General features: G+C 41.9%; 1 protein-coding gene across 1 annotated transcript in view; it reads right to left on the reverse strand.

The window, feature by feature from the left end:
* CAMK1D (calcium/calmodulin dependent protein kinase ID) overlaps nt 1-18,586 on the reverse strand; it is a 424,335-nt gene that overhangs the window by 140,368 nt on the left and 265,381 nt on the right. The window contains exon 3 of the mRNA XM_032621492.1: nt 18,342-18,416. Coding sequence (XP_032477383.1) covers nt 18,342-18,416 — 75 coding nt within the window. The remainder of the gene's footprint in view (nt 1-18,341; nt 18,417-18,586) is intronic.

Consider the following 18,586-nt stretch of genomic DNA (forward strand, 5'->3'; position numbering starts at 1 on the left):
GCTGAGTAATGTTCCACTGTATATATGTACCACATCTTCTTTACCCATTCCTTTGTTGATGGACATTTAGGTTGCTTCCATGTCCTGGCTATTGTAAGTAGTGCTGCAATGAACATTGGGGTGCATGTATCTTTTTGAAGTAAGTCAGAAAGAGAAAAACAAATATCACATATTAACTCATATATGTGGAATCTAGAAAAATGGTGCAGATGATCTTATTTGCAAAGCAGAAATAGAGACACAGATTAGAGAACAAATGTATGGATATCAAGGGAGAAAGAGGGTGGTGGGAGGAATTGGGAGACTGGGATTGACACATATACACTATTGATACTATGTATAAAATAGGCAACTAATGAGAACATACTGTATAGCACAGGGAACTCTACTCAATGCTCTGTGGTTACCCAAATGGGAAGGAAATCCAAAACAGAGGGGATATATGTATATGTATAGCTGATTCATTTTGCTGTACAGTAGAAACTAACACAACATTGTAAAGCAACTATACTCCAATAAAAATTAATTTTAAAAAATGTAAAGTTAATCATCCAGATCTAGCAGAATTGTAAACGCCTGCTTCCAAAGAGCAACCTGAGAACATCTCCATAATCCCAGCCATTCCCATTCGCCCTGCCCTGTAAAACATCAATTTCCTATCAATCAACTTTCCTACATTCATCAGGGCTGCCGAACCAGCTTCATCACCAACATGCCTTATTTATAAAGCCCCATGGATTCAAAGAGATAAGACATGGTTTTAAAAATATCTGGGAAATGGAGTGGCTGGGCTAGCAAACGCAGAAAACCCAACTACAGTACTGGATTTCTAACGTCTGCACTTGTTTCATGGAGTTTTACACCGAGAAAATGGAAACAGCAAATGAAACAGACTACAGAACTTTAGACCTGAGACCTTAGGCTTGTCTAAAACAAGTAAACAAACAATAACAATAAGAACCCTCCACTTTATAGACAGACCAGGGAGGGCAGGTGCTGGGCTGTCACGGGACTCGTCAGGGGCAGGAGGGAGCCTGGCACCCCGTGCCTGCCAGCTCCGGTCCCGTGCTCTTTCCATTTGCAGCACCCCTAAATGAAGTCCTTAAATAAGCCCTGTGAGATCGCCCCCAAATCTCCTACCAGATGCCTGACAAAATCTCCCAACGGGACCGTGAGGGAGTTTACACCGAAGAGCCTCAACTTTCACCATGAAGTAATCTGAAAATCATCTGGATTTCCACAGTTCCAAGGAAGGGGCAGTGATTCCCTCAAAAGGACAGAGTTGGGGTTGGATTAGATTATTTCCAAGGTTAGCTTGGGCTACATCCCATGACTCAATAGTCTGCCCTGAGGAGCTCAGATTGGCAATTCAGGATATGATCACTGAAAAGTAAATGCACCACATCAGTAAACTGTGGAGTGTTCTAGAACTCCCCCCTTAGACTCCTTCCCTGCTACCCCCTTCCTCCTCCTGAACCCAGGCCGCACTCAGCGTGGCCTCCCACTCCTCTCAGGGCCCTTCTGTTGAGTGGCTCACCTGCCCACTGGCTCTCCTCCGGCCTCTCAGGCCCCCTGATCTTCCTCCACCACAGGGCGCAGCTGCTCACCCCCATCCTGTACCTGCGGTTGTACTGCCAGGATGCTTTTTCTGACAGCCACACACAGGGCTGGCCACAGCATTTGCTGGGCCCGGTGCAAAATAAAACTCTACATTCCTTGTTCAAAAAACAGGAAAACTTTTTTTTCCTTTCTTCTACTGTCTCGCACTCAACCTGTCATGGTGGGTTTTTTTAATCTGTTATTTAATGTCACACTCCTTCGGTCACAGGGATACTCACCTGCGGGGTGAGTGCAGACCCTATAGCACCTGCGGTTCCGCCTACACTGGCGTGTGAGTTGCAAACATCTGAGCAGACCCCCCCGCTTATGCCCAGACCCCCACTGGGTGGGAACAAGGGAGAAGGTGTCCGGTGGGAAGGTGACAGGACTTGGAAATTGATGTGAGCCAATGCTCCAAGTCCCTGGGACTTTGCTTACAAAACACAAATTCAGAGTCAATTATTAAGAATTTTAAGATGGCAAGTGCAAAGAACTGAACCCCAAGCATGGGACCCTCCTGGGCATGGGGCTCTGTGTGCCCACACTGGGCACACACCCATGAAGTCAGGCCTAGCCACGTGGCTCATTACATCACTTTCTCCGGGTCTTTGCTCAAATGTCACCTTCTCAGAAAGGTCTCCCCTGACTGTATATAAAATAGCAAACCCTCACCCACCTTCCAGCATTCCACATCCCCCTGACTTTACTTTTCTCGATAAACTTTACCACTGTCTGGTATATACTAACTTGTTTATGAAGTGAACTGTTTATCTGTTGTCCCTCTCTTCTGCTGTAATGTAAGCTCTATAGGGGAAGGGAATTCGTTGTATTCATTGCTGTATCCCCATGGGTTAATAAAGCCAGACACACGTCAGAGGCTCCAGAAGTACTCGTTGAGTAAATGAATGAATGGTTATCATAATGCATAATGACCGGTACACATTTAAAATGTTACAGAATTTCAGGAAAGAGCGAATCTCTGTGGCCTGGTCCCCTGGGACCACAGATGGTGCACATCTTACATTTTAAAGAGGAGCAATTTTATACAATGATTTCTTTCTGCAAGGTTTGTGCAGAATGCTCTGGGGTCACAGGTCACTTCTAGTGGAGGTGACACCCTTGGGTGGAGGGTGATTAGGACTTAGCCAGATGGATGTGCTGGGCATGGGGTGGGCTGGGAGGCTGTACTCCAAGCTGAAGGGCTGGTACAAAAAGAGGCATTAAGGAGCCTGGGCAGGATAATGAGGGGGTTTAGTCTGACGGTCTAAAAAAAAAGAGAGGGTCTAGATGCCTGAGAAGAGGAGAAAGAGCATTTTAGAAACTGGGAAGACATGAGAGAAATCCTAGGAAATTGGTTTGCTTGGAGTAGAGAGCCCATTTCCTTTAATAAGTCATCAGACAGAATTGTAATTCAGGGGCATCTTAAACCAGAATGTCTAATCCGATGTATTCAGAAATTTATTACTGCATAGGCACACTTTTTACAAGCTCCAAATGTTTATATACTAGGGAATTAGAAGCAATGAAGTCCACAGTGCTATCTCTATTTTTTATTTTATAAGCTCCAATTGCTGACTCTACAGCATTACCTGTATCCTTAAATCAAATAAATATGTGTACAACATGTAAGTTAATAAGTGGATGATTTCTGAAATTGATGTTTTATATTCTACACATGCTCTACTCTTTATGTACTTTTATGGATTCTCAAATTTGAGTATTAGTGACCAGATGTTACCTACCAATATTTTTACAATTGTTCTATAATGTATGGGATTTTTAAATTGTGCATACTTTAAAGAACTAATTAGATTTCATGAAAGATGTTCAATTTCATTCAAATTGGATAAAATGGGTAAGATGTTGTTTAGAAAAGTATTATAAAAATCTTTACAACAAACGTGATTGCATTAAAAACATGGTTATAAAAAGTCAAAACTGTGAGAGGACCTTCAAGATGGCAGAGGAGTTAAGACATGGAGATCACCTTCCTCCCCACAAATACATCAGAAATACATCTACATGTGGAACAACGCCTACAGAACACCTACTGAATGCTGGCAGAAGACCTCAGACTTCCCAAAAGGCAAGAAACTCCCACGTACCTGGGTAGGGCAAAAGAAAAAAGAAAAAACAGAGGCAAAAGAATAGGGATGGGACCTGCACCTCTGAGAGGGAGGTGTGAAGGAGGAAAAGTTTCCACACACTAGGAGGTCCCTTCACTGGTGGAGACAGGGGTTGGGCTGGGGTGGGAAGCTTCAGAGCCACGGAGGAGAGCACAGCAACAGGGGTGCGGAGGGCAAAGCGGGGAGATTCCCGCACATTGGATCGGTGCCGACCAGTACTCACCGCCTGAGAGGCTTGTCTGCCCACCTGCTGGGGCGGACGCACTGCGGGTGGGGGGGGGGGCGGTGCTGAGAGCTGAGGCTCGGGCTTTGGCTTCGGAGGTCGGATCCCAGGGAGAGGACTGGTGCTGGCTGTGTGAACACAGCCTGATGGGGGCTAGTGCGCCACAGCTAGCCGGGAGGGAGTCCAGGAAAAAGTGTCGAGCTGCCTAAGAGGCAAGAGACCATTGTTTTGGGGTGCACGAGGAGAGGGGATTAAGAGAGCTGCTTAAAGGAGCTCCAGAGACGGGCGCGAGCCGCGGCTAAAAGCGCGGACCCCAGAGACGGGCATGAGACGCTAAGGCTGCTGCTGCCGCCACCAAGAAGCCTGTGTGCGAGCACAGGTCACTATCCACACATCCCTTCTGGGGAGCCTGTGCAGCCCGCCACTGCCAGGGTCCCGGGATCCAGGAACAACTCCCCCGGGAGAATACACGGCGCGCCTCAGGCTGCTGCAATGTCATGCCGGCCTCTGCCGCCGCAGGCCCGCCCCGCATCCGTACCCCTCCCTCCCCCCGGCCTGAGTGAGCGAGAGCCCCTAATCAGCTGCTCCTTTAACCCCGTCCTGTCCGGGTTGGGAACAGACGCCCTCAGGAGACCTACACGCAGAGGCGGGGCCAAATCCAAAGCTGAACACCAGGAGCTTGTGCGAACAAAGAAGAGAAAGGGAAATCTCTCCCAGCAGCCTCAGGAGCAGCGGATTAAAGCTCCACATCAACTTGATGTACCCTGCATCTGTGGAACACCTGAATAGACAACGAATCATCCCAAAATTGAGGTGGTGGACACGGGGAGCAACTGTACACTTGGGGTTTGCTGTATGTGACTGACTAGCTTCTGATTTTTATACTTATCTTAGTACAGTTTTTAAGCACTTGCTATCACTGGTGGATCTGTTTATTGGTTTGGTTGCTCTATTCTTTTATTTTTTTATTACTTAAAAAATTCTTTTATTTCAATAATTTAAAATTTTTTTATTTTATTTTTTTATTATTATTATTTTCTTTCTTTTTTTTCTCCCTTTTCTTCTGAGCCATATGGCTTACAGGGTCTTGGTGCTCTGGTCGGGTGTCAGGCCTGAGCCTCTGAGATGAGAGAGCCGAGCTCAGGACACTGGGCCACCAGAGACCTCCTGGCCCCACATAATATCAGTTGGTGAGAGATCTGCCAGAGGTCTCCATCTCAATGCCAAGACTCAGCTCCACTCAATGACCAGCAAGCTAAAGTGCTGGACACCCTATGCCAAACAACTAGCAAGACAGGAATACAACCACACCCATTAGCAGAGAGGCTGCCTAAAATCATAATACAGACACCCAAAAAACACCACCAGACGTGGTCCTCCCCACCAGAAAGACAAGATCCAGCCTCATCCACCAGAACACAAGCACAAGTCCCCTCCAGCAGGAAGCCTGCACAAGCCACTGAACCAACTTTAGCCACTGGGGACAGACACCAAAAACAACAGGAACTAGGAAACTGCAGCCTGTGAAAGGGAGCCCTCAAACACAGTAAGTTAAGCAAAATGAGAAGACAGAGAAATACACAGCAGATAAAGGAGCAAAGTAAAAATCCACCAGACCAAACAAATGAAGAGGAAACAGGCAGTCTACCTGAAAATGAATTCAGAGTAATGATAGTAAAGATGATCCAATATCTTGGAAATAGAATGGAGAAAATCCAAGAAACGTTTGACAAGGACCTAGAAGAACTAAAGAGCAAACAAACAATGTTGAACAACACAATAAATGAAATTAAAAACTCTCTAGAAGGAATCAACAGCAGAATAACTGAGGCAGAAGAACGGATAAGTGACCTGGAAGGTAAAATAGTGGAAATAACTACCACAGAGCAGAATAAAGAAAAAAGAATGAAAAGAACTGAACACAGTCTCAGACACCTCTGGGACAACATTAAATGCGCCAACATTCGAATTAGAGGGGTCCCAAAGAAAGGGCATGAGAAAATATTTGAAGAGATTATAGTTGAAAACTTCCCTAATATGGGAAAGGAAATAGTCAATCAAGTCCAGGAAGTGCAGAGAGTCCCATACAGGATAAATCCAAGGAGAAACATGCAAGACACATATTAATGAAATATCAAAACTTAAATAAAAACAAAAAATATTAAAAGCAGCAAGGGAAAAGCAACAAATACCATACAAGGGAATCCCCATAAGGTTAACAGCTGATCTTTCAGCAGAAACTCTGCAAGCCAGAAGGGAGTGGCAGGACACATTTAAAGTGATGAAAGGGGAAAACCTACAACCAAGATTACTCTACCCAGCAAGGATCTCATTCAGATTCGATGGAGAAATTAAAACCTTTACAAACAAGCAAAAGTTAAGAGAATTCAGCATCACCAAACTAGCTTTACAAAAAGTGCTAAAGGAACTTCTCTAGGCGGGAAGCACAAGAGAAGGAAAAGACCTACAATAACAAACCCAAAACAATTAAGAAAATGGTCATAGGAACATACATATCGATAATTGCCTTAAATGTAAATGGATTAAATACTCCAACAAAAGACATAGACTGGCTGAATGGATACAAAAACAAGACCCATATATATGCTATCTACAAGAGACCCACTTCAGACCTAGGGACACATACAGACTGAAAAGTGAGGGGATGGACAAAGATATTCCATGAAAATGGAAATCAAAAGAAAGCTGGAGTAGCAATTCTCATATCAAACAAAATAGACTTTAAAATAAAGATTATTACAAGAGACAAAGAAGGACACTACATAATGATCAAGGGATCAATCCAAGAAGAAGATATAACAATTGTAAATATTTATGCACCCAACATAGGAGCACCTCAGTACCTAAGGCAAATGCTAACAGCCATAAAAGGGGAAATCGACAGTAACACAATAATAGTAGGGGACTTTAACACCCATTTTCACCAATGGAAAGATATCTGAAAGGAAAATAAATAAGGAAACACAAGCTTTAAATGACACATTAAACAAGACGGACTTAACTGATATTTATAGGACATTCCATCCAAAAACAACAGAATATACTTTCTTTTCAAGTGCTCATGGAATATTATCCAGGATAGATCATATCCTGGGTCACAAATCAAACCCTGGTAAATTTAAGAAAATTGAAATTGTATCAAGTATCTTTTCTGACCACAACACCATGAGTCTAGATATCAATTATATGAAAAAATATGTAAAAAATACAAACACATGGAGGCTAAACAACACACTACTAAATAACCAAGAGACCACTGATGAAATCAAAGAGGAAATCAAAAAATACCCAGAAACAAATGACAATGAAAACATGATGACCCAAAACCTATGGGATGCAACAAAAGCAGTTCTAAGAGGGAACTTTTATAGCAATACAATCCTACCTCAAGAAACAAGAGAAATCTCAAATAAACAACCTAACCTTACACCTAAAGCAATTAGAGAAAGAAGAACAACAACAAGAAAAAAAAAAAACCCCAAAGTTATCAAAAGGAAAGAAATCAAAAAGAACAGATCAGAAATAAATGAAAAAGAAATGAAGGAAACATAGCAAAGATCAATAAAACTAAAAGCTGGTTCTTTGAGAAGATAAACAAAATTGATAAACCACTAGCCAGACTCATCAAGAAAAAAAGGGTGAAGATTCAAATCAACAGAATTAGAAACGCAAAAGGAGAAGTAACAACTGACACTGCAGAAATACAAAGGATCATTAGAGATTACTACAAGCAACTATATGCCAATAAAATGGACAACCTGGAAGAAATGGACAAATTCTTAGAAAAGCACAACCTTCCAAGACTGAACCAGGAAGAAACAGAAAATATAAACAGACCAATCACAAGCACTGAAATTGAAACTGTAATTAAAAATCTTCCAACAGGGGCTTCCCTGGTGGCGCAGTGGTTGAGAGTCCGCCTGCCAATGCAGGGGACGCAGGTTCGTGCCCTGGCCTGGGAAGATCCCACACGCCACGGAGCGGCTGGGCCTGTGAGCCATGGCTGCTGAGCCTGCGCGTCCGGAGCCTGTGCTCCGCAACGTGAGAGGCCACAGCAGTGAGAGGCCCACGTACTGCAAAAAAAAAAAAAATCTTCCAACAAACAAAGGCCCAGGACCAGATGGATTCACAGGCAAATTCTATCAAACATTTAGAGAAGACCTAACACCTATCCTTCTCAAACTAATCAAAACATAGCAGAGGGAGTGAACACTCCCAAACTCATTCTACAAGGCCACCATCACCCTGATACCAAAATCAGACAAAAGATGTCACTAAAAAGAAAACTACAGGGCTTCCCTGGTGGCGCAGCAGTTGAGAGTCCGCCTGCCGATGCAGGGGACACGGGTTTGTGCCCCATTCTGGAAGATCCCACATGCCGCGGAGCAGCTGGGCCCGTAAGCCATGGCCGCTGAGCCTGCACATCCGGAGCCTGTGCTCCGCAATGGGAGAGGCCACAACAGTGAGAGGCCCGCGTACCGCAAAAAAAAAAAGAAAACTATAGGCCAATATCACTGATGAACATAGATGTAAAAATCCTCAACAACATATTAGCAACAAAATCCAACAGCACATTAAAAGGATCATATGCCATGATTAAGTGGGGTTTAACCCAGGAATGAAAGGATTCTTCCATAAATGCAAATCAATCAATGTGATACACCATATTAACAAACTGAAGGATAAAAATCATATGATAATCTCAACAGATGAAAGAAAAAGCTTTCAACAAAATTCAGCACCCATTTATGATAAAAACCCTCCAGAAAGTAGGCACAGAGGAAACTTACCTCAACCTAATAAGGGCCATATATGACAAAACCACAGCCAACATCATTCTCCATGGTGAAAAACTGAAAGCATTTCCACTAAGATCAGGAAAAAGACAAGGTTGCCCACTCTCACAAGTATTATTCTACATAGTTTTGGGAGTTCTGGCTACAGCAATCAGAGAAGAAAAAGAAATAAAAGGAATCCAAATCGGAAAGAAGAAGTAAAACTGTCACTGTTTGCAGATGACATGATACTATACATAGAGAATCCTAAAGATGCTACCAGAAAACTACTAGAGCTAATCAATGAATCTGGTAAAATAGCAGGATACAAAATTAATGCACATAAATCTCTTGCATTCCTATACACTAATGATGAAAAATCCGAAAGAGAAATGAAGGAAACACTCCCATTTACCACTGCAACAAAGAGAATAAAATACCTAGGAATAAACTTACCTAAAGAGACAAAAGACCTGTATGCAGAAAACTCTAAGACACTGATGAAAGAAATTAAAGATGATACCAACAGATGGAGAAATATACCATACTCTTGGATTGGAAGAATCAACATTGTGAGGATGACTATACTACCCAAAGCAATCTACATATTCAATGCAAACCCTATCAAACTACCAATTGTATTTTTCACAGAATTTGAATAAAAAATTTCACAATTTGTATGGAAACACAGAATAGCCAAAGCAATCTTGAGAAAGAAAAATGGAGGGGCTTCCCTGGTGGCGCAGTGGTTGGGGGTCCGCCTGCTGATGCAGGGGACGTGGTTTCATGCCCCAGTTTGGGAGGATCCCAAGTGCCGCGGAGCGGCTGGGCCCATGAGCCATGGCCGCTGGGCCTGTGTGTCTGGAGCCTGTGCTCCGTGGCGGGATAGGCCACGGCAGTGAGAGGCCCACATACCGCAAAAACAAAACAAAACAAACATGGAGCTGGAGAAATCAGGCTCCCAGACTTTAGACTATACTACAAAGCTACAGTAATCAAGACAGTATGGTACTGGCACAAAAAGAGAAACAGCTCAATGGAACAGGATAGAAAGCCCAGAGGTAAACCCACACACATATGGTCACCTTATCTTTGATAAAGGAGGCAAGAATATACAATGGAGAAAAGACAGCCTCTTCAATAAGTGGTGCTAGGAAAACTGGACAGCTATATGTAAAAGAATGAAATTAGAACACTCCCTAACACCATACACAAAATAAACTCTAAATGGATTAAACACCTAAATGTAAGGCCAGACACTAGAAAACTCTTAGAGGAAAACATAGGCAGAACACTCTATGACTTAAATCACAGCAAGATCCTTTTTGTCCCACCTCCTAGAGAAATGGAAATAAAAACAAAAATAAACAAATGGGACCTAATGAAACTTAAAAGCTTTTGCACAGCAAAGGAAACCATAAACAAGATGAAAAGATAACCCTCAGAATGGGAGAAAATACTTTACAAACAAATCAACGGACAAATGATTAATCTCCAAAATATACAAGCAGCTCATGTAGCTCAATATCAAAAAAAACAAACAACCCAATCCAAAAAATGGGCAGAAGACCTAAATAGACATTTCTCCAAAGAAGATATACAGATTTGCCAACAAACACATGAAAGGACGCTTAACATGGCTAATCATTAGAGAAATGCAAATCAAAACTATAATGAGGTATCACCTCACACTGGTCAGAATGGCCAACATCAAAAAATCAACAAACAATAAATGCTGGAGCAGGATGTGGAGAAAGGAAACCCTCTACACTGTTGGTGGGAGTGTAAATAGATACAGCCCACTATGGAGAACAGTATGGAGATTCCTTAAAAACTGAAAAATAGAAATACCATACGACCCAGCAATCCCACTATTGGGTATAAACCTCAGAAAACCGTAATTCAAAAAGAGTCATGTACCACAATGTTCATTGCAGCTCTATTTACAATAGCCAGGACATGGAAGCAACCTAAGTGTTCACTGACAGATGAATGGATAAAGAAGATGTGGCACATATATACAATAGTATATTACTCAGACATATAAAGAAATGAAACTGAGGTATTTGTAGTGAGGTGGATGGACCTAGAGTCTGTCATACAGAGTGAAGTAAGTCAGAAAGAGAAAAACAGATACCGTATGCTAACTATGGAATCAAAAAAAAAAAAAAAAATGCTTCTCATGAACCTAGGGGCAGGACAGGAATAAAGACACAGACATAGAGAATGGACTTGAGGACACGGGGACGGGTAAGGGTAAGCTGTGACTAAGCGAGAGAATGGCATGGACATATATACACTACCAAATGTAAAACAGATAGCTAGTGGGAAGCAGCTGCATAGCAAAGGGAGATTAGCTCCGTGCTTTGTGACCACCTAGAGGAGTGGGATAGGGAGGGTGGGAGGGAGACGTAAGAGGGAGGGGACATGGGGTATATGTATACTTTTAGCTGATTCACTTTGTTACACAGCAGAAACTAACACAGCATTGTAAAGCAATTATACTCCAAAAAAGATGTTAAAAAAAAGTCAAAACTGTTGTAAGACACAAAGAAGGACATTATACATTGATAAAAGGATCCATTCACCAAGAAGATACACACATCAAACATGTATTACACATCAGAGCTCCAAAATATATGAAGCAAACATTGAAAGGACTGAAGGAAGAAACAGCTCTGTAAAAATAGGAGGAGACTTCAATATGCTACTCTCCATTATAGACGGAACAGCCAAACAGAACATCAATAAGGAAATAGAGGCCTTGAACTACAAGCCCATCGGATCAACAGACATACACAGAACAGAGCATCCAACAACAGCAGAATGCACATTTTTGTCAAGTTCATATGGAACATTCTCCAGGATATGTTAGGCCGCAAAACACAAAAAAATTGAATAAATTTTAAAAGATTGAAATCATACAAAAGTATCTTTTCCTATCACAATGGAAGGAAAGTAGAAATCAACAGTGGGAGAAAAACTGGAAAATTCACAAATATGTAGAAATTCAACAACACACTCAAACAGCCAATGGGTCAAAGAAGAGATCACAAGGGAAAGGAGAAAATATCTTGCGACAAATGAAAATAAAAACACAACATACTAAAACTTATGGGATTCAGGAAAAGCAGTGCTAAGAGGAAAATTTAGTTTTAAGTGCTTACATTAAATAAGGAAGATCTAAAATACGTGATTGTATGTTGGCAATTTCAGACAGCTGAACCTGGTAAAATTGGTTCATCATTATCTTGGACCTTGGCTTTTCTCTTTTCTTTCCTCCTTAACTCTCTAAACTCTTTAACCCTCAGTAGGTTTTCCAGTGGCAGGAAAAATAAAAGCATATTAAGTAATTAGCCTGGAGGATGACAAAGAAGCAGCAGCTGCAGTATTGGCTTTGCCTCTGCCCAGGTCTCCAGCCGTATCTCCCACCAAGATGTCACACAGTTCCCCATCCTAGCCAGACTGAGACCCCACAGGACAAAACCGCATACAGGCTGAACCCCCAAAGGCAGACCCCATCAGACGGAGCACCTTACGGATGGCACCCCTCAAAGACTGAACACTCCACAGACTGGACCTTCCACGGATTGAACTCCTCCCAGACTGGATCGCTCACAACAGACTGGATCCCCCATAAACTGAAACCCGCAAAGAACAGAGCCCCACAGACTGGACCCCCCCTACCTTCTAAACCCCTCACAGATTGGACCCCTCGTAGACTGAACCCCTCACAGACTAAACCTCTCACAAACTGAAGTCCCCAAAGGCTGAGCCCCACACATCCCACCCAGGCTCCTTAAAGCCTCTCTGTGTGACAGCCCTTCAGCCTGGAGCATGGCTCCCCCCACCTACACCATGCCCAGCACATCTATCTGGCTACGTCCTAATCACCCTCCACCTAAGGCCGTTTCCTCCACTGAGGACTTCCTGGTGATCCAGAGCTCCCTGCGCAAACCTTGAGGGGTGCAGTGCTGGTGGGTTATGATTGCTCCTCCACAAAGAGAGCCATGGAATGCCCCGACTGCACCTCATGTGTGTCCCCCAAGCCCCTGCCCACCCACCCAATACTGAACAGAGGCCACAGGCCCTCTGGGCTCTCAGTTAGTGCCTGTTGTGAACAGGGAGAAGATTTGGGTAAATTATATGTAAATATATGAAGGTGTCATAGTCAGAAACACTTCTGTCTTCATTATTATGCTTGGCTACTTACAAAAGACTTTCTGTTGGGAGTCATAATTTGTGTTCTAATTAAAACTGTTTCTGGGAACACACAGTATGAATTATGAATACAATATCCACATGAAATAACACTGGCAACCCACAAATAGGGAACTGTTCAAACAGATTCATGCACCAGCTAGTGGAGTAGATAAATCATATTTCCTCTTGGAAGCTGCATATATTTTTGTGTCTTGGACTGCTCAGGAATCGAATTAACATTCTTGAAAGAACGTGTGTTTAATCATTAGTTTTCAGGCTCAGCGGGCAACTAGTTGTACATATCTTAATGCTGTCCTGGAATAAAAGGACTATCAGAAATATTAGAAATCTCTCTGTCTCGCATGGAATATGCACAATGCAGCAAATCACAATACTGGTAAAACACGTTCATCCATCCCTTCATTAGTTGAAAAAATTAAGAAAGAAACACAATCACTGCTGTGAGTGAACTGAGATTGGTTTAGTGACTTTCTGTGATATTATGCAGTAAATTTTATTCCCCTCACAAACTACTACAATATACAGGGCATTTTATAGTTAGCTAAGCATTTATGGAATCATAAGTAATACATTTTTCAAGGTAAACTGAACTATTCACATTAATATTACCTACAAGATTTTTTCCTAGAAAATGTCATCAGTGTATTGTATTACTTTCATTAAGTGTATTCACTGGGTCACTTGCTGGCTTGGATAAATGATCCAAGTTTTCTGCTCAGGTTCTTCATGTAAAATTGGGATAAGAGTTGCTCCTGAGGATTTCCATGGCGGTCCAGTGGTTAAGACTCTGCACTTCCAGTGCAGGGGGCATGGGTTTGATCCCTGCTTGGGGAACTAAGATCCCATATGCCACACGGCACGGCCAAAAAATTTTTTTAAATTAAAAAATACATATGCTGTATGCAGTTTAAGTTAAAAAAAAAAAATTGCTCCTGAGTTTGTGATAGGATTAAATGAGTGAATAAGTGTTAACCACTATTCCTATTATATGTAATCATTAATGGAACAAATATTTCATAAGTGCCTACCGTAATATGCCAGCATGCTTCTAGCAGAGAACAAAGCAGAGATACGTTTTCTGACGGTGACAAGTGCTACAGAGAAAAATCAAGCTGGGCAGGGGGCCAGGAATGAATGTGTGCATGGCAAGAGATGGTAGGGAGAGGTGCTATTTCACAGGGGCGCTGGGGAATATCATCTCATTGAAACGGTGACATTTGGTAGAAATTCTAATATTTCCATCATGGCATGAAGATATCAAAGAGACAGTGTTCCAAGCAGAACAAAGGTCCGTCGTGGCACAGGCGTGATGTGTCTGAGGAACAGCAAGGTGAATGAAATAATGAGAGAGGAGTGGGGGGGCGAGGTCAGAGAGGTGACCAGGGGGTCTGGACACAGAAGACCCTGGAGACTGCTACAAGGACTTGGTCTTTGCACTTCCCTGGTGGTCCAGTGGTTAAGGCTTCCCGCTTCCACTGCTTGTGGCTTGGGTTCAATCCCTGGTTGGGGAACTAAGATCCTGCATGCCACACGGTGCGGCCAAAAAAAAAAAAAGAAAAAAAAAAGGGACTTGGTCTTGTACTCTGAGATGGGAAGCCAGTAGGAGTTTTCAAAAGGCATGACAAGGTCTGGCTAACATGATGAGAAAGACCAGTGCAGTGGGGAAAGGATGGGAGAAGAAAGATAAGTTTTATCCATGATGGTGGAGATGAAGAGAAAGTGGCTGGATTCTCTAGATAGTCTCGAGTTGGTGACCACAGGGCTTGCCAATGGATGGGACTGTAGGGCCTAAGAGAAAAAAGGTGAGTCAAGGAAGACTTTGGGTTTTGGCCTGAGCAACTGGAAGAAAGAAGTTTACCATTTGCTGGGATGAAACAGACAGCAGGAGAAAGCAGATTTTGTGAAACATTCAGGAGCTTACTTTGGATCTGGTGAATATGATAACCTCAAGCCCAGCTTGTGGGCTAACACCCCACAAGCAAAGTCAGACCAGAAATAAACTTTAAACAAACTGACCTTTCTTCTGTAATTTACTTCAATGTCATTTTGATCTCACACTATCTAAGGAAGAATGTTCCAAAAAAGAACTATTCATTATGTTGTACACCTAAAATGAATAAAATGTTATAAGTCAATTATCTCTCAATAATAATAATAAAGAACTGAAAAAAGAGAAGAATGCTCCCAAAAATAGCACTCTGGGGAAAAAAAAGATATTTGTCCCGAACCCCGAATCAAATTTAAATATAGACCTCTATAAACAATCAAATTTCCTTTGCTGCAGTAGCAAAGGAACAAACATGCTACAGTACTCAGAGTCGAAAGAGCAATTAGCTAAGTAATAAAATTACTACTGAGCATCCCCTATTATATCTGAGTGTCAGTGCCCAAGATGATGTTTCTTAGGAAACCAGAAACCTCCCAGGCACAAATACTGTGAACTAAAGTCCCTCTCAAATGCTGTGTTCTAGATCACCCCCAAGTATTTAGAAATCAAGGACTTTCTAAACTCTTAAAAAAAACAAACCAACCCATGATTTCGCTGACCCAGGCAGAAAAAATACAGGGGCCTCACAAGCGAAAACTATTGAGCCTTACTGACAAAAACTAAAACACAACAACAAAAATAACAATAAAGCCCACAAAATCCTCAAACCAGACCAAAGATTTTCTCAGGATTATATTCTGATCCATTAAGGGTTTCCTTCCTTCCTTCCTTCCTTCCTTCCTTCCTTCCTTCCTTCCTTCCTTCCTCCCTCCCTCCCTCCCTCCCTCATTCCCTCCCTCCCTCCCTTTCTTTCTTTTTTGCCATTGCTTTTTTAAAAATCTCACTGATTAAGATAACGAATGGAGGAGAGGAAGGAATAAGAGGGAGGTCAATTTGAATTTTCAAAACATCTGACATAAAACATTTTAAAGGATTATAATTACAACATTCAAATACACTTAATATTTAGAACTAAACTATCAGTGTTTTACCAAATAGAATTCCTTTGGGGACCAACCAGAATCAACGTAAATTGCAGATGACATGATTGTTTAGATAGAAAATGCTAAGAAATCCACAAAACAACTACTACAAACAATAAGTGAATTTAGCAAGATTGTAAGTTAATGTACAAAAATCAACTGTATTTTTACAACAGAAGCAAGTCACTGGAAAAATGAAGTAAAAACCCATTTACAACAAGATCAGAAAAAAATTTCAGAATAAATTCAACAAAGATATGGAAGACTTACACACTGAAAACAATAAAATAGTAAGAGAAATGTTCTAAAGTTCATTCCATTCTGGACCCTTTCATGCTCTCCTGCCAACCTCTCTTTATATACACTACTGCTCATAAGTATACAATCAAGTTGCTTAGAAAGGTAGAATTCAAATGTACTTGAACTTTATCTCATAAAATTAAAGACCATCTGCAGAGACAAACTGATAAAATAATTCCACAGAGAAAGTAGAAAGGCCCAGTTATTTTGCTAAAGTTCACCCAGCCAGTAAGAGGCAGAGCTGAGACGTACATATTTGGGGTGTTTCCTCTTATTTAGTGATGGTTTCATAAACAGAGAACTTAAAGCAAGTGAATGCATATAGCTTTGCATTCAAGTATTAATATCTTGCTTTTTGCATCGCCAATAAAAAAGCACACATTTAAATGTACTACAGACATTTTGTGGGGCTTTTTCTTGTCCCCAGAATGTTCCGTTTTTCCTATTGGGCAGTCAATATTTGATGGAAAAGTGATTCACCTGCTTCTTTAAGAGTTGATTCTGCATAAAAGAAAGTCACATGAGTTTCTAGGAAGGATATCAGATCTGGGGGGAACTAGAAATGTGGTGAATCATAAAACAAACAGAATAGCAAGGAACTAGGAAAGATCGCACTTAGGATACTGAAAATTAACACGGAGTCACCAGTCACTGCCTAACGGCAGACAACGACACACAAACCTGTAAAACTGCTGGTCATCACCTAGGACTGTCATTTGTCAGAGAAAAACTGCCCACATGCTTCCAACTTGACACTTTTATAAGTGTTTATACAAAAGTGTCGTAATCTACTAAAAATACTTTAAAAATAATGAAAGATTAAATAAATGCAATGATGAAAACTTATTTGCATCCTAACATGATTCCAAGTTAATGTGTTGTTTAAACATTCATAAGAAAAAGGAAAATCGGGGCTTCCCTGGTGGCGCAGTGGTTGGGAGTCCGCCTGCCGATGCAGGGGACACGGGTTCGTGCCCCGGTCTGGGAGGATCCCACATGCCGCGGAGCGGCTGGGCCCGTGAGCCATGGCCGCTGAGCCTGCACGTCCGGAGCCTGTGCTCCGCAGCGGGAGGGGCCGCAGCAGTGAGAGGCCCGCGTACCGCAGAAAAAAAAAAAGAAAAAGGAAAATCTATGAAAAAGAAATTGTTAGCCTGACCCTCAAATCTTCTAAATACCTTTGGAAATTCAAAGTCTGAAAATCATTAATAAATAATGAAATTTAAGTATATATTCTGACCTTCAGCAAAAATCCTCTTTGGTCATTAAGCTCAGTAACACAGCGTTCCAGAATTTACTCAAGTCGTGGTGAACATGTAGCACTCTGATACAGTTTCCGTCACTTAATTATAACAAGTTTAGTCCTGGAATACTCCTACGAGTTACATCACTTAGAATAAAGCATTTGTGTATGTGGGCAGGCTAATTTCACCTCACATAAAAAAACCAAAAAACCAAAAAACATCTGTTCAACTATAGCCTCTACCTAGATATTTGGCTTTCTTATTTCTTCCACCTTCTGGTAAGCTCCAGAGTTACTAGAATGCAGAAATATTCTAAAGGGGGACTATGATAATGGCATAGTCCAACTCCAATTATACGTCTCGTATGTTTGGCATGAATCACATGTGCATTTATCTGCCAGCAGAAGAGAAGGGAAGGGACAGAACACACAGCTACCATCTGCTGCCATCCCCCAGCCTCCCTAGAAATGAAGACAAGGGTGGGAGTTTCTCCTGGAGACAGGAGCAGAGTGTATTCACAGTGGGCCCACTGAAGTGCTTTCAGGAAGCAACATTTGGACCTTGCACATTAAAAAAGCAAAAGAGACATCATCCTAAATAGAGCAACCCTGCAACAGTAGCATTGGATTCCATTATGAGGACTCCAGATTTTCGGTCTGATCCAGCAGCCGCAGATGAGACCAAGTGAGGTCTAAAGACCACTGTTCTTACACGGACACATTCTTGCCCACTGCCCTACAGTTCTCACCACTCCCTGCTGTCTTGCCCGGCCCACTCCATTAATTTATTTTACCTCCTGGCCCTTTAGGCATTTGAGTTTGCAACCCCTGGTCTGCACTCATCAATTAAATCAGGTACTTACAGCTGCATGACCAAGTACAAGTGATTTGGGCTTTCATAGATGTCTTCCAGGGCCACAATGTTTTCATGCTTAATCCTGAAAGAAAAAAAAAAAGCACACACACAGAATAGTAAGTACAAGACATGCAAACTTTTTTTAAAAAAAAACAGATGTCATTATAGCAAAAAGTTCTAAGACAGAATCGAAACTCCTTAAGGTGACATTTTTAAGACACCTCTCCATCTTGTCCCCAAACTTTTTCCCAG

The sequence above is a fragment of the Phocoena sinus genome, chromosome 2 (assembly GCF_008692025.1).
Source record: "Phocoena sinus isolate mPhoSin1 chromosome 2, mPhoSin1.pri, whole genome shotgun sequence".
NCBI classification, from domain to species: domain Eukaryota; kingdom Metazoa; phylum Chordata; class Mammalia; order Artiodactyla; family Phocoenidae; genus Phocoena; species Phocoena sinus.